The sequence below is a fragment of the Clupea harengus genome, chromosome 23 (genome assembly GCF_900700415.2).
Source record: "Clupea harengus chromosome 23, Ch_v2.0.2, whole genome shotgun sequence".
NCBI lineage: Eukaryota > Metazoa > Chordata > Actinopteri > Clupeiformes > Clupeidae > Clupea > Clupea harengus.
The window spans coordinates 8,294,315-8,309,755 of NC_045174.1; the positions used below are offsets into that span (position 1 = coordinate 8,294,315).

At 49.3% G+C, this 15,441-nt stretch overlaps 1 protein-coding gene across 3 annotated transcripts in view; it reads right to left on the reverse strand.

Moving 5' to 3' along the window:
* The window catches only part of ccdc186 (coiled-coil domain-containing protein 186), a 35,603-nt gene that overhangs the window by 10,674 nt on the left and 9,488 nt on the right, over positions 1-15,441 (reverse strand). For 2 of the 3 annotated variants that reach the window (XM_031560667.2, XM_031560665.2), the window contains exons 4-14: positions 14,945-15,073; positions 12,415-12,627; positions 11,842-11,961; positions 10,091-10,195; positions 9,204-9,302; positions 7,109-7,195; positions 6,343-6,485; positions 4,758-5,013; positions 3,988-4,177; positions 1,689-1,811; positions 895-1,117 (exon numbers count right to left, since the gene is read on the reverse strand). In XM_031560667.2, coding sequence (XP_031416527.1) covers positions 895-1,117; positions 1,689-1,811; positions 3,988-4,177; positions 4,758-5,013; positions 6,343-6,485; positions 7,109-7,195; positions 9,204-9,302; positions 10,091-10,195; positions 11,842-11,961; positions 12,415-12,627; positions 14,945-15,073 — 1,688 coding nt within the window. The remainder of the gene's footprint in view (positions 1-894; positions 1,118-1,688; positions 1,812-3,987; positions 4,178-4,757; positions 5,014-6,342; positions 6,486-7,108; positions 7,196-9,203; positions 9,303-10,090; positions 10,196-11,841; positions 11,962-12,414; positions 12,628-14,944; positions 15,074-15,441) is intronic. The other variant, XM_031560666.2, reaches the window with a different exon arrangement.

Here is a 15,441-nt window from a genome sequence, read left to right on the forward strand (position 1 = left end):
AGCGGGCTGCCAGGGAGCAACAAGGCCACCGTGTGTGTGTGTGTGTGTGTGTGAGTGTGTGTGTGAGTGTGTGTGTGTCTGTGTGTGACAAAATGGGTCTGTAGTGTGTGAATGAGCATATGTGTGTATGCAATGTGAGGTTGTATGTGAGTGTTTGTGTGTGTGTGTGAGTGTAGGGCTGTCAAAGACTGTGTGTGTGTATAAATGTGTCTATGAATGCGTGACTTGTTTTAAATGAACGGCGGCCAATTACCATTGTCTGAGGGAAACTGACAAACGGGATTTGTGAGTCTGCTGGCGACAAAAAAAAACAAAAAACAAAAAACAAAAAACAAGATGAGATGTGTCAGAACACCAAAACAAAACAAGCAAAAAACATGAACTATCTTGAAAAGATGTCTCCTGCCTGCATGGGAGAGCGATGGCTCCGGTCCTCGACTCCCTTCGTGACAGACGGACAGACAATCTACCATAGGAACAGACAGTTGCCGACGACAAGGAAGGGACCCGTGATGGCCGACCCTGAAGCAAGCTGGGGCCTAGAGATGCCGTCTAGACCCTGTTTGTTTGTTTTCAAAACTTGCCTTTATGGGAACTCATTTCAAAGGGGAAAAGAATAAAGCCTTGAGCTACAGCTGTGCATATATTGTCACAACGCCAAGGAGCGGCTTTATCATAAAGTACTTAAAAGCACAAAAATGAAAGTCAAAAATAGAGACAGAAGAAATAAAAAAAATCTCCAGACAGAAAAGCAATGCGTGTTAGTGTCAAAGCAAGGGCGACCGGAAAAGACAACATGGGAGGTCGTCTCCTTGTTCTCTTCTGTGTTCCACTCCTCTCTCTCTCCCTCTCTCCGCTCCTCTCTTTTTCCCCGGTTCGCCCCCGCGGACTCACTTTGTCTTTTTGCGGATCTCCTCGACCAGCTGCTTGATGTGGTCCTCCATGAACTCGATCTTCTCGTTCTTGCGGGCGTGGGCCTTCTGCAGGCGCACGATGCGCTCCACCAGCACCGCCTTGTCCACCTCGGGGAAGCTGTCCACCACCACCGCCGTCGGGCCGCCGGACTGGTTCTCCGGCGAGCGGTCGTCCGTGCTGCTGCCGCGGGCGTTCAGAGAGCCTAGACGGGAGAGATGGCGTTGGAGATGGGGAGGGATGGAGGGATGAAGGGAGTGAGAGAAAGAAGGGAGCACGAGGGGGAATGGTGGGTGGAATGGAGAGATGAGGGAAGAGAAAGCGAGGCAGTGAGAGAGAGGGGATGAATGAATGAGGGAAGGAGGGAGGGAGAGAAGGACGGAACACGAGCAGGACAGTAGGGATGTCGGAGGACAAAAGCAAAGGAGTCAGAGAAAGGGGATGATTGATTGAGGGAGGGAAAGAGAGAATAAGAGAGAAACAAAAAAGAGAGATGGAGATTACAAGGCAATTTTCTCAAGAGGAGCTCCCATTCTCACCCTTTACAATCACTTTCATGGGATAAGCCACGGTGATGGCACCCAATAGAAAAGATCGAAAGTTGATAATGGCTCTAACATCGGCAAAGCTAAGCAGGGGATCTGAGCCATTCTATCAGCCTGGTCTTCACAACTTTCACACAAGAAAAGAATCTGGACTAGATGTTTTGCTGTTTGAGATGCTGCATAAAAGCCAAAGAACAGGGTTTTGACACATTCATTTGGGTGCATACTGACGGATTATGGGTAATGTAGTCAGACGGGATGGGGCCTCGATACCTGACGAGCTGGAGCGGCTTCCCATGCTGCTGACGTCCCGGTCACATCCACCATTCTCCATCTGGTCCAGCCTCTTCCTCGCTGTGCACGCACACGCACACAAAGATAGAAAGAGAGAGACTTTTAACAACACTTTAACCATCACAATGCTCAAGGAGTCCTACAAAGGTTACTTTGTAATCATATTACACAAACTATCTTGAGACAGACATAGATAGCTAGAGAGAGAGGGGGGGGGGGGGGGGTAGTACTTTAACACCAGCACATGCCACACTACGTCCTGTCTTTCTCCTTCACTGCTGCCGCCGCCGCCGCCGCCGCCTCCTCCTCAGTCCCCCCCAAGACTCCCATTCCCCTGTAATGGCGTAAGGCTTATGGGCTTATATAACAGCCTGTCTCCCCCGGGGAACACATCCACCAATCGTGTCAAACAAGGTCAATTAAAGGCTCTTACAGCCAGCCCCAGGTGCAGGGCCGGGAGATGGAGGAGAGACTGCAGGGCTCCCTGAGAGAAGCAGGCACCTGAAATAGTTCCTGTTCAAAAATACCTCCACGTACTGTATGCTCCCCTGTCCGTCCCCAACTGCAAAAGAAACTAAGTACAAGTTCCCCAGGCTCTCTCCTCCATCCAACTCTCTCTCTCTCTCTCTCTCTCTCTCTCTCTCTCTCTCTCTCTCTCTCTCTCTCTCTCTCTCTCTCTCTCTCTCTCTCTCTCTCTCTCTCTCTCTCTCTCTCTCTTTCCCCCCCCCCCTCCTCCTCCTCCCTCCCTCCCTCTCTCGTTGTCTCTGTCCCTCCATCTCTCCTGTGGTGGAGACTCTTCTCTTTCTGCTCTGTAGTCTTCCCTCCTTCCGTCTCTCTCTCCATTTTCCTCCTGAACGGCTCAAGCTGTGAATGGAAAAGTGTTTGCACCCCTCAACTCCTCTCCTATCTTGATCCTCTCCTCTTCTCCTCGTCTCCTCTTCGCTGCTCCTCTCTGTCTCTCTCTTTCCCTCTTTCTATCCCTCCCTTCCAGAATCTCACAGAAGAGGAGTCCTTCTGCCCTCTAAACAATTCTAGTCTCTATCTGTCCACTGATCCCTTGCTTCCCACTGTCGTCCCTTTCTCACGGCCTTCATCTCTCTCTCTCGCTCACATCCCTGTATATTCATTTTTGTCATTTCCTGTCTGCGCCTGCCAACCATACTAGCAGTTATGCCCTCTTTGCCATCCTGCTGTCTTTAAATTACTCTTTCTTCTCTCCGGCGGACCTGCCAAGCTAGCTGACTCACCATCTCTCTCTCTCTCTCTCTCTCTCTCTCTCTCTCTCTCTCTCTCTCTCTCTCTCTGTGAAGGAGACACTATCTGATTCTCTCTCTCTCTCTCTCACTCTGCTCTACCGCTCTTACACACTAGCTGTGTCTCTCTCTCTCTCTCTCTCTCTCTCTCTCTCTCTCACCCTCTCTCTGTCTATCTTTTGCTCTTGGCCTGTCTCTCTCTATCTTTGTCTCTGTCCTGTGTGTGTGTCTGTCTGGCTTTCTATCTGTGTGCTGAGCTGCGTGCCAGTATACCACCCCCCCCCCCCCCCCACAAGAGCATCAATATGGCTCCGTAATTACAAATAGCAGCAGGGGGGCTTGGGGGGCAGAAGGGGTGGGGGTGTCTTTGGGGAGGGGATCAGGAGTGTCGCTCGCTTCATTACGGAGCCTCCTTACAGCTCCGGATACAGAGCCGCCGCACCACCACACAGCGCTGAGAGCGGATGGAATCAGGCTTCTGATCGCAGCCCTCTGTGCCCAACACTCATCAGGCTTTGTGTTGGCTGTGTGTGTGTGTGTGTGTGTGTGTGTGTGTGTGTGTGTGTGTGTGTGTGATCGGAGTTCTGGAGACCCAGGGAGATTTTGAACAGTGCTTGGATTAGTGTGGTTATTTTGAGAGTTTTGCCTTTGCAAAGACAATGGGGCTGGTAATGGCGTTTCGGTGCTAGAAATTTAGTAAGCTTCCTATTAACCATATTAGCTAATTCGTTTATACAGTTACTCTTGTTTAACTCTTGACGAAACCACTGATGCTCCTTCAAAATGTTCTTATCTGATGCAAGACGCATGTCAACCTTCATTTTTTAAGTAACTTGTCTTTTTTTAGTGTACTTCCTAGTAAGCTTCCAAGAGGTTCTAAGCAGCGTTCTGTGTGTTCTCTGACCTTGTGTGAGTTGGTGAGGTTCTGCACAGCGTTCTAAGCACGTCTGAAGATGTTGCTGAGGGTCTGTGTGTTCTCTGACCTTGTGAGAGTTGTTTGGTGAGGTCTTTGATGTTGATGGCCTGCCTCCTCTTCTGCGTGACCAGCTCGTCCCTCAGCTCGTCCACACGGGTCTTCAGCTGCGCCGTCTCCGCCTGCAGGCTCGAGCGCTCCGCCTGCAGGGCCCGCACCTCCTCCACATGGTGCTGCTCCTCACGCTTCAGCTTGGCTGTCTAAAACACACACACACACACAGATCCCATAGACACACACACACACACACACACACACACACACACACACACACACACACACACACACAGAGATCCCATACACACACATACACGTAAGCCAGGATGCATACATATACATGTACAAACTACACTATTTCAGTGCCAAGCAAGCCCTCAAAGAGTCAAGTGGTATGCAACCTCAACGCACACATATAATCACACAGGCCTTCATCACATGTGCACTCACACCTGACACAAACACACACACAGTTTAAGTCTAGTTGTGCCAGCACTGACCAAAATAGAAATACAGGACATAAACACCAAGATTAAAGAGAGAGAGCAGCGTCTTTAACAAAACATGGCGTCTGATGGCTAATAACGACAGGAGTATTTCTCTCTCTCGCTCACTCACTTACAAACACATGTATGAATAACACACACACACACACACACACACACACACACACACACACACACACACACACACACACACACACACACACACACACACACACACACACACACACACACACACACACACACACACACACACACACACACACACACACACACACACCGTCTCAGCGAGGGCCCTCTCGGTCTCCTCCAGCCTCCCCTTGAGCTCGCGGCAGTCTTCGGTCAGGCGGTCCAGCTGCGCCTGCAGGCCGTTGCTCTCCGACTGCAGCTGGGCGTTCTTGCTGGTCAGCTTCTCGGTGAAGCCCAGCAGCTCGGCCTCGCGCGTGCGGCTGCCCTGCACGTCCCGCTGCAGGTCCGTGATCTGCCCGTTCAGGCTGTCCACCTCCTCACGCAGAGACGCCAGGTCCTGCTCATCCCTGAGGACCGACCGGGAGGAGAAGAAGAGGAGAGGACAGGAAAACAAACGTAAACGAATGAAAACACCACTCCATCTATCAGCTCCAGACATCAGGCCCTGTTAAGAGTCTGAGACGGATGAGGAAAGGATATGAAAGAAAGAAAAGACTGAAACACTTTTCCATCCCTCCTTTCCTTCATCTACCTCTTCCCCAAACTCTTTTCTAATATATCAGGGCTTATTTGGGTCATAAACGTCTTTTGATGTTGGCTCTTAAAATGCCCATTATATATTTCACATTTTGAACGCAACATTCGTCCCCCCCGGTGCAGGTCCCGCTGTTTCTTTATGGACGGGGGCAGGAGAAAGGACAGGACCGGTTAGATCCATCAGGCTGAAGTAGTGGCTCCTTGGACTGATCACTCTCCTCAATCACCCTCCACTCTTCAGGTTTGCCACTAGGCTCTTTTAAGATGGAGTCTGTGGTGGCACGCAGGCCATGCCAAAGACCTCATTTGAATTATGAATGAATTTCACTCTAATTGCTTTTAAGCAAAGTTAAGCGATTAAGCAACTTCGGTTTCTATGCCTCAGCACCACTGAAAATGAATGCCTCTCCCCCTACTTCCATCTCCAGACAGTAATTGAACGGTAAATGGCATTATGGGATTGAATGGATGAGATCCACCCTCGTCCTCCTCTCTCGGCGGTCCCCCTCCGCCTCTCCTATGGCCTCTGGAGAGCAGTGCAGCTTTGACCCCATTACACCTCACACAGCACTCGCAGGACAGATTTGGACAGTTGCCACAGGAAAACGTCCATAAACCAGCATGATCCCCCCCCCCCCCGTCAGAAGTGCACACAGACCGGTCACATCACGAGCTCAGGAGCGGCGCTCTGGTACTGGGAGCGAGTGCCCAAGACTGTTACTGCTGCTAACTGCTAACTCACTAGAGATGAGCTGGAGAGGAGTTTGCATGTGTGTGTGAGAGACAGAGAGACCGAGACAGGGAGACAGACAGAGAGACCGAGACAGGGAGACAGAGGGTCTCACCTCTGGTGCTGGTCCTCAAGTCTCTGGAGAGACAGACAGACAGAGAGACAGACAGACAGAGAGACAGATGGTCTCACCTCTGGTGTTGGTCCTCTAGTCTCTGAGACAGACAGACAGACAGACAGACAGACAGACAGAGACAGGGAGACAGAGAGACAGATGGTCTCACCTCTGGTGCTGGTCCTCTAGTCTCTGGAGAGACGGAGAGACAGACAGACAGACAGACCGACAGACAGAGACAGGGAGACAGACAGACAGACAGACAGACAGAGAGACTGAGACAGATGGTCTCACCTCTGGTGCTGGTCCTCCAGTCTCTGGATGGCCCCCAGCTTCTCTTTCTGCTTCTGGATCTCGGCCTTCTGCCGGTTGATGATCTCTCTGTACTTAGTCAGCTCATCTTCCCAGCGTGGGCGCTCATCCTCCAGACACTTCACCTAGCACACAGAGAGAGAAGAGAGGGAGGAAGAGGAAGTGAGACAGAGAGAGAGGGGGGAAGAGAGCGAGGAAAGGAGGGAGGGAGAGGAAGAGAGACAGAATGGAGAGATAATGAGATAAAAAGGGGAGATGGAAGATTGAGTCATGGGTCAGAAAAGAATGGAGACGAAGAGCAAAGGAGAGAAATGAGATGCAGCATGAATGAGAGCGAGAGAGCAGGATAATTGTAAAAGAGAGAGAGAGAGAGAGAGAGAGAGAGAGAGTTCAGAGTAAATGTGTAGATTAACATTCACATGATGGGGCCACACATGTCTTCACCCACACAGTCATTTCACGCACGATATAACCACAATCACATGGCATGACTGCAGCTCAATTATCACTCAATTCTCCGCACACACACACTCGTACACCATCAATGGAACAGGCACACGGACACTGACAAGAGTCCACATAATGAGAAACACTTTAGCACAGTTCACACACATACAACCCAAATAAAGATCAATTTAAATGCTAGACAAACACGCACACACACAAACCCACACACACACATACAACCCAAATAAAGATCAATTTAAATGCAACACAAACACACACACATATATAAAAACACACCTACCTTGGTTCTTAGTGTTGTGAGCTCATCCATGCCCTCCTTAAAGGTCCTCTTCAGGTCATCCAACTCTTTAACCTTGTGCTGGTACATCTACCACACACACACACACACACACACACACACACACACACACACACACAAACAGGATATCAATACACAATTCTGGCTCTTTCAGCATCCATGCACTCCCCCCCTCCTCCCTCAACCTTCCTCTCCAGCCCTCATCAATTCGTCTCCATTCATCAGCCTTGCTTGAGCGGCCCCTGCTAGGCAACGCTAATGCGGGAAATGAAAATGCTAATGGGACTAATTACGCAGAGGTGTGCGTGTGCGGCACTCATTGATAAAACTCTCCAAAACTCCGACGTAAGCAGCCTCTTCCTGCGCCCCCCCTCACACACACACACACACACACACACACCCACAGACAGACGGCAAACACCCAGGGGACTCTCTGTATCAGGTGACCAGGTGTTCATCACATCCGCCAAAACAGGGAGTCGAGGATTGGAGCGGGGACGAAGGAAGAGGAAAGAACCGGAGGGAGGGGAGGAGGAGGACGGAGGAGGAGGAGGAGCGGAGAGGGAGGTGGGCCCATGCTCACAGTCGCTCCGCTATCTCAGTCGGGCAGCCGCCGGTGGGAAAGCAAATCAAAGGCAGCAGGGGGTATACATCTGCATAATGACTTAAAGCAAATGAACACAAACACAAACAGATAAACAAATCGACAAACAAACAAGTCACCAAAATAAACTGGTTCTGGGCTTCTAGAACCAGTTTGCCATGGCAACAAAGCACTTGGTGAAGTCTGATTACAGGGTGTGGATCTGTATAAAAGTGTGTGTGTGAGTGTGCCAGAGAGTGAGTGAGGGAGAGAGAGAGATGGAGAGTGTGTGTGTGTCTGTTTATGTCCACTGCTGTGGTCAGCAATGTCCACAAAAGACCCATGGCTATTTATAGTCCCCTCAAGTGCCCCTGGGGAAATGACTTTGCACTCTGCCCTCCTCCTCCCCACCTGCAGGACCCTCCTCCCAGCCCCTCCCACCCCCTCCCACCCCCCTGCACCCCCGCATCTGTACTCTACCACTCCACAGTGACTCCCATAGTCTCCCATATGATACAGGAGCTCCACGGTGACCAAGTCTCCCATATGATACAGGAGCTCCACAGTGACTCCCATAGTCTCCCATATGATACAGGAGCTCAACGGTGACCAAGTCTCCCATATTATACAGGAGCTCCACAGTGAACAAGTCTCCCATATTATACAGGAGCTCCACAGCGACCAAGTCTCCCATATTATACAGGAGCTCGCCGTTCAGGCCAGCACTGCCTGTGGATGAGCGTGGACAGAGAGCGTGTGCAACAAAACACGATGCCCTGCTTCTGCTCAGAAATGAAGCGCGCTTGTGGAAAATGTGATGAAAATCACCCACTTACGCAAGACTCATTAGCACACACACACACACACACACACTATCTGCACCCAAGGCTCGGCTCCGAGTGCAGCAGTGGTAATGGCAAGGCAAAATGAAATAAATATATAATTCTCAATGCACTGGGGATGACCCCTGTGCCCAGCGACATGTGAGTCCTGTCAGGGCGGCGCGAGTCTGAACGAGTCCCTTCTGACCGGGTGCACCAGAGGAGGGCAGGCTCCGCCCGTTGCCCCTAAGTGCCCTGCTTTGAGGCTCTCTGCAGGGAGGTTACTCGGAGGCGGAGGGGCACGGTGGTGGCGAAGCGTGTCACAGAGGGGGGTGGGGGTGGGGTCGAAGAAGTGGCGGAGCGGACATGACCAACCAGCATCCTAGGCTTGTTTGGTGTGAGAGATAGGTGAGGAGGGGAGCGCGACAGTCTGCCATGGTCGGATGCGCCGCGGGAAATGTGGGCCACTGCTACTGAAATAGGGTCTGTGTGTGTGTGTGTGTGTGTGTGTGTGTGTGTGTGTGTGTGTGTGCGCAGATGAAAGTGATAGAGGTTTAGGAAAATGAGAGCAAGGGAAAGAGGGGGACAGAGGAGAGGGGCAGAGTGAGGTGTGTGTGTGTGTGTGTGTGTGTGTGTGTGTGTGTGCGTGTGTGTGTGTGTGTTTCTAACTAACCTCAAACTGGTCTGTCTGCTCCTGCTTGTTTTTCTCCAGTTCACCTTTTGTCTCTCGTAGTTTGGCATCCAGCTCATTCGACTTGATCTCCTCTGATTCCTGTGAGAGAGAGAGAGAGAGAGAAGAAAGAACAGATTAATTAGACAAGCTATTCATTTCCTCATGACTGTCAAAGGAGCCTAGGTGAAATGAATGGCTCCTTTTAATGTCATATTTTGACAATTAATGCATCCAGATCATTTGGGAGCCACAGATTCATTAGCAAAGCTCCCTACTGCCCTCTAGTGGCCAATGGCTAACAACATTATTTTATATGCAGGAAAAAAAAAAAACTCTGATCCTCAAATCCGTAGCATCTTGTCTACCTCCATGATTGTTAACAACAACAACAACAACAAGTAACAAAATGTTAGAAGCTAGATTGGTGAGAACAACATGGGCACCAAGCCTTCGCTATCCCATGTGTGCATACATCAGCACTGGTGCAATGAACAAGGTTTTCAAGAGCTGATATTTAGGCACCATTTTTGTGCAATACCTTGCAGGGGTTTGATCCAATCGTGCTCAATAGAGAAAAAAAACTCACTCAAACTGGGAGACACCCACTTCAGTTTTGCTTCGAAACTAGCCGCTCATTAAACCAGCTAACTGAAATCTCAGTCACCACTTTCATATGTTCTTGCACTCAGTGTGTTACTGAACCATCTCACACAGCTTTTCTTTTGTTAATCATACCTCTAACTCCACAACTCTACCTACTGACTCCCTCTACAACACAAATCAGTTACTAGACAAAGCTTATTGTCTTTCCAACAAGAGCCACCCAGTCCCCCCCCCCCAAAACTGACTGACTGCCTGTCCACTGGTCTTCCTCCAGCAGCGGTCACCTGATAGGTTCGGATCATGTCCTGGCAGTTCTTGCGGATCTGCTCGGTCTCCTCCTTGGCCTGGGTCAGCTTGGCCGTGGTCTCCTTGAGCTTGTCTTTCGTCTCCTGTGGAGAAAAATGGAGGATGGACATTAACATCTATTTTTTTCCCCCCAGCAGATGCCATTACTGAAAAACATGAAGTAACATTACTAGTATGTGTGTTCAAAGGGAACTGAAGCCGTGACCTTCAGTTTTTGTTACGAGCAAGCTGCATAAGATGAGCTACACGGAGGTAATCACTTAGAGAGTCAGGACATCTGAAGGTGACCTACATTCGGATTCTCTTAAGTGGAACCTTTTCGAGCGGCATCCCATTTAGAAAGCACAGCCTTTAATGAGAGAAACTTCTAGCAAAAGTCACTTAAGCTTTAACTTAAAACTTCTCCAAATGACATTCCACGGGTGATACATCATGCAAAGGAAAAAAAACAAAAACAAAAGAAAAACATTTTTATGAAAATATAACTACGGAGCCATGATTGCTGCCTCATGTAGGGAAACAGTCGAACGAAAAACAATTTTGTGCCTGTCATGGAAACAGACAAATGATCTCCAAGCGAACCGTTTGGGAGACTCGCAACCCCCTAATGGCGACAGTCAACACAACATTTTCTTCTTTTCTCACAATTTTCAGAGTGCATCCGCAGCGATGAAAGTGCCCCCGTTTCTTATTAGACACGAGAAATGAAAATCACTTGCGATAAACACATTAACGGGGCAAAATTGCCGACTTAATGTTGTTTCGCGAGTTCTGTCATTTCACCGCCCCCATGGGCACAGAACTTCTCAACTCCTCAGAAACTTGCCTGCGAGTCTAACCCCGGGGAAGAGACAGAATCTTTATTTTTTTTTTACTTTTTACGCAGGTTGTGGTTCAGCACAGAGGACAGACCTACCCAGGAGAGGCAATTTTTCAATACTCTGTTGTGCGATTCATGGACAGTTGGCTTCAGACACAAATGAGGTGATTGCCAGTTAAAGAAAATTATAGCTACTTTCGCAATGACTGTGCTTGATTGAACGCCTGCGGCTGGTTTTACTTTAAGGATGCAGGCTGTGGGGAAACACCTGTCGTCACAAATTATACTAAACTGACCTCTGACCTCTACAGCAAGTGCGTTGCCAACAGCGGTGCTAGGGTAGGCCAAAAACCAGTCTGACTGATCTTAGATAGAGTGCATTCCTTCCTCTTACAAGGTATTGAATTTAGGGGAAAGCCTCATTGTTTGGCTGTGTTTACTAGCAGGATATGTAGGCTTACAGGAACATAGGTGCACAAGGAAGTCTGGTATAACCTGATTTTGAAAGGATAACAGCAGCACAGTGAACCAGGTTTTATTGAGACAACTTACAGTCTAGTATGCTTAACAGCATATGATGGAGAAAAGCAAAGCTACTGATACACTAATTCACTGTCTGGAGTCTGGACATTTATCGACGAGCAGCACTCCTAAGAAACATAACCTGGGGCCTGGGTTAGAATGATAACAGATCTTATTCAGCTAGCAGTTATTTGTGTCAGAACCACTAGTCCATTACCAAAACTAACTACTTTAGTTTCATCCAGGTTATATTTGACATAATCATCCTTTTGATTGATTGGGTGAAGGATCATGCAGTGACTCAACAACCAATCAGTGTGTACACCTGCGCTGATCAGACAGTGGGATGGAGTGTGCTGATGGAGTGTGCCGACAGTGGTGGAGTACCTTGTGGGCGTCCGTCTCGCTCTTGAGCTTGTTCTGAGCCCACTTGACTTTGATCACATGAGAGTTGATTTCCTCCTTCACCTTCTCAAGCTCGCGCGCCAGACGGTTCACTTCAGTCTCCTGCAGAGAGAGAAAGAGAGAGAGAGAAAGAAAGAAGAATAGACATCTTGTAAGTCATCAGATTCACAAATAGAACACTCTATCTGGGTGGTCTAAATCCAGGATTATTAGATTAATTTAGGACATCAATGAGACCTGCTTTGGTCTTTGTGTGGAGCGACTGACAAGCCCATACTGTTATCTAAAATCTGTATGCAGAAAAAAGGTACTAGACACTCCACTTGACCCATGCGTGCATGTCCTCAAGACGGCTAAGACAGTCAAGATGAGACACAGAAGGAGAGGAGTTCACAGAAACAGAAAGTAGAGGAACAAGAACAAGAACAAGTTATCAATAAAGATACGAAAGTGACAGTAGGCGGAGAAAGAAAGAGGAGGAAAGGTAGTAGAAGGATGGAAAGGAAGAGGAATAAGGAGGAGGAGGAGGAGGATCATGGCAACCACGAGGAGCACCTTGACTTCGTGGAGCTGATGCAGGCGACCCTTGTCCTGGGCTAGCTGGTTGCCGCGGAGAGCCTGCTTGTCCACCTCCCGGGTGGCCTCCCTTAGCCTCCTCTCCAGCTGCTCCTTGTCACGCCGCAGGTCCAGCGCCTCCTTCTCGCCCCGCACGTACTTCATCACCATCGTCTCCTTCTCCTGACGCGCCTCCTCACATTTCTTATTCGCCTGGGACAGAAACAGGGACACACACCAGAAGTTACACTTCGTCAATCAGTAGTGCGCTGAACCCCTCTCTCTCTCGCACACACACACTTGTGTAAACATGGGTGTTGACATAATTCAAACAATGTCCCCTTTGAGATGGCTACATATCGCGTATTTTCTTTATACATAATTCCGAAATCATTCTTCCCATAACAGCTTCACGAGCAGGTCATCGGCCCACTGTGTGCTGACTTTCTGAAAGAGCGTCAATGAGCCCTTCAGGCCGAGTTGGCCTCTCTGCTTGCCAGCGCTTCAAAATGATCCAAAAGCAAATATGCTAAGGGCACAGGCTTCTGTAGCAAACGCTGTTACTGTAATGAATGTTTCTTCGGGTTAGCGGTTAGCGCGCTCATTCTTCCTCTAGGGACCTACAACAAGTCTATCCCAAAGGCTGTGGCCTAAGCCAGTATGTGACTGGAGCGGGTAAGGGTCCGAACGTTATCAAACGTCATGTAATACAGGGTCCCAGGGTTAAAGAATGTCACTGTGGGAGTCAGAGCTCTGCTAAATTAATAACTGTTTGTTTTTTTGGTGTGGCAGTCTGTATGCTTGTGTGTTTCCTGAGACTTGGAACAAGATGAAGGCTGTGGCCTTCCACGTACAGGGTCAGTGTGTGTGTGTCTGATGAGCTGGTGGAAAGGGCAAGGATTGGCATGCCCGGCCTCACAGTTCACTTCCTGACTGGACTGGTTTGGGAGTTGTGCCATGTACCAGCTGGCCTGACTGCTGTAGAGGTCTCTCACAGGTGTGTGTGTGTGTGTGTGTGTGTGTGTACAGATCCCTCCGAGAGAGAGAAGCATTCGGAGCAGTGCTGGCCAAGTCAAACACAACACTCAAACGCAACGAGGTCTCAGAGCAGCAGGCTACAGGTGAAGAACCCAGAGAGAGACTGAGAGCTTCAGTTTACAGGAACACACACACACACACACACACACACACACACACACACACACACACACACACACACGGAGGTGTGAGAGGAGCTGAGGGAGAGGGAAACTGTCCTGCTGTCTCGATTCTGTGTTTGAGGGGGAAACGCCACCCACACTGTAAAATGTCAGGATGGCACGCTCACGGAGAACCAAGCCAAATATATCGACAGTAACCAACCTACAGAAACAGGTCCAGGTGTCCAAGAACATAACCCTTCTGTTTAGAACAAAAGCAACTTAATAAGGGACATATTTTCCAAGGTTCTATGAGCAGTAGTTGCACTTACATTGTGCCACGTATAAAAACAACTTCATCTCTCTGTCTATTTATTCTTAACTTTATGGAAGTAGGTGCTTAGAAGCCACACATGATATTGAAGCATCCTCACTAGTAGGCTTTCCATCATTCCAGCACCTGTTTGACCCTAAACAGGTATTATAAGGTGATGGGTTAAAAACCTGGTGGTATTCCCTTTCAAGAAATCGCTGCGAGTTAGTTGCTTCCAGTGTGCGTGTGTCTGTGTGAGTGTGTGTGCATGTGTGTGTCCCTTCGTGCTCTTTACATGTGGAGCCACTCTGTCAACTTGATATTGATTTCATTTCAAGTCGTGGACAGGCGAGTGTGTGTGTGTGTGTGTGTGTGTGTGTGTCTGTGTGTGTGTGTTTGTGCGTAACACAGAGAGACAGAGAGAAGGGGGATGGCATACACATAATGACCAGAATCAAATCAGCGCCACAGCCTCGTCTTTGCTGAGTGGCTATTGACCCCAGAGTTTTGTGAGAAAAGTAAATGAGTGCGTTTCTGTGTTTGTGTGTGTGTGTGTGTGTGTGTGTGTGTGTGTCTTTCAATCTCAGAGCGGCAGTGGTGCTCAAGGCGATGACCTCAGTCACCATGGCGACAACCCTTTCTCATGTGCACAGGCTGTTACCATTCATGCTTGAGAAAAATACAAATATGAAGGTCCAGACACTATGGGATGCCGGGCTGATCTACGAGTGAATGACTATGAGAGATACACTGTCTCTTTGCATGAGCAATGGGATTGAGAGGGAGAGGGAGAGGGAGGGAGGGAGAGAGGGAGGGGGAGGAGAAAGAGGGGGGGGGGGGGAGAGAGAAAGATGAGAGTGACAGATAATGAAGAGTGAGAGCTAAACCACAGACTCATCTTTGTTGGGTGGTCTAAGACCCAGAGAGCAGGAAGAAAAGGGGGCTTTGTAAGGAAAGACCTAACACTGTGTGTGTGTGTTTGTGTGTGTAGTGCTCGATGAGCTCAGCCCTTTGTTTGCATGTCGACTACGCAACGGCAACAACCCCTCATTTCCATGGCAACAACCGCCCCCCTCACCTGCTCCAGCCGGTAGGCCGCCTCGCGCTGGATCTGCTGGATGGCGTGCTTGGCCGACAGGTCCTGCTGATGGAGCTTCTCCCGCGACTCCTTCAGCTCCCTCAGCAGCTCCTCCACCCGGCCCTCATACTGGAAAAACAGGACACACACACACACACACACACACACACACACACACACACACACACACACACACACACACACACACACACACACACACGGTTAGACCTGCCCAACACACTCGTATTATGACACTCCCAACCAAAAAGAGCTATTTATACCTTGCCAACAACAGCAGTCAAACATGGGGAACAGGTTTGACTAATTGAGAGGTGATTAAGGTTTTGGGCATGCACACACTCTCCCCCACACACCCACACACCCACCCACCCACCCACCCACCCACACACACACCCACACACCCACACACCCACACACACACACACACACACACACACACACACACACACACACACACACACACACACACCTATCTG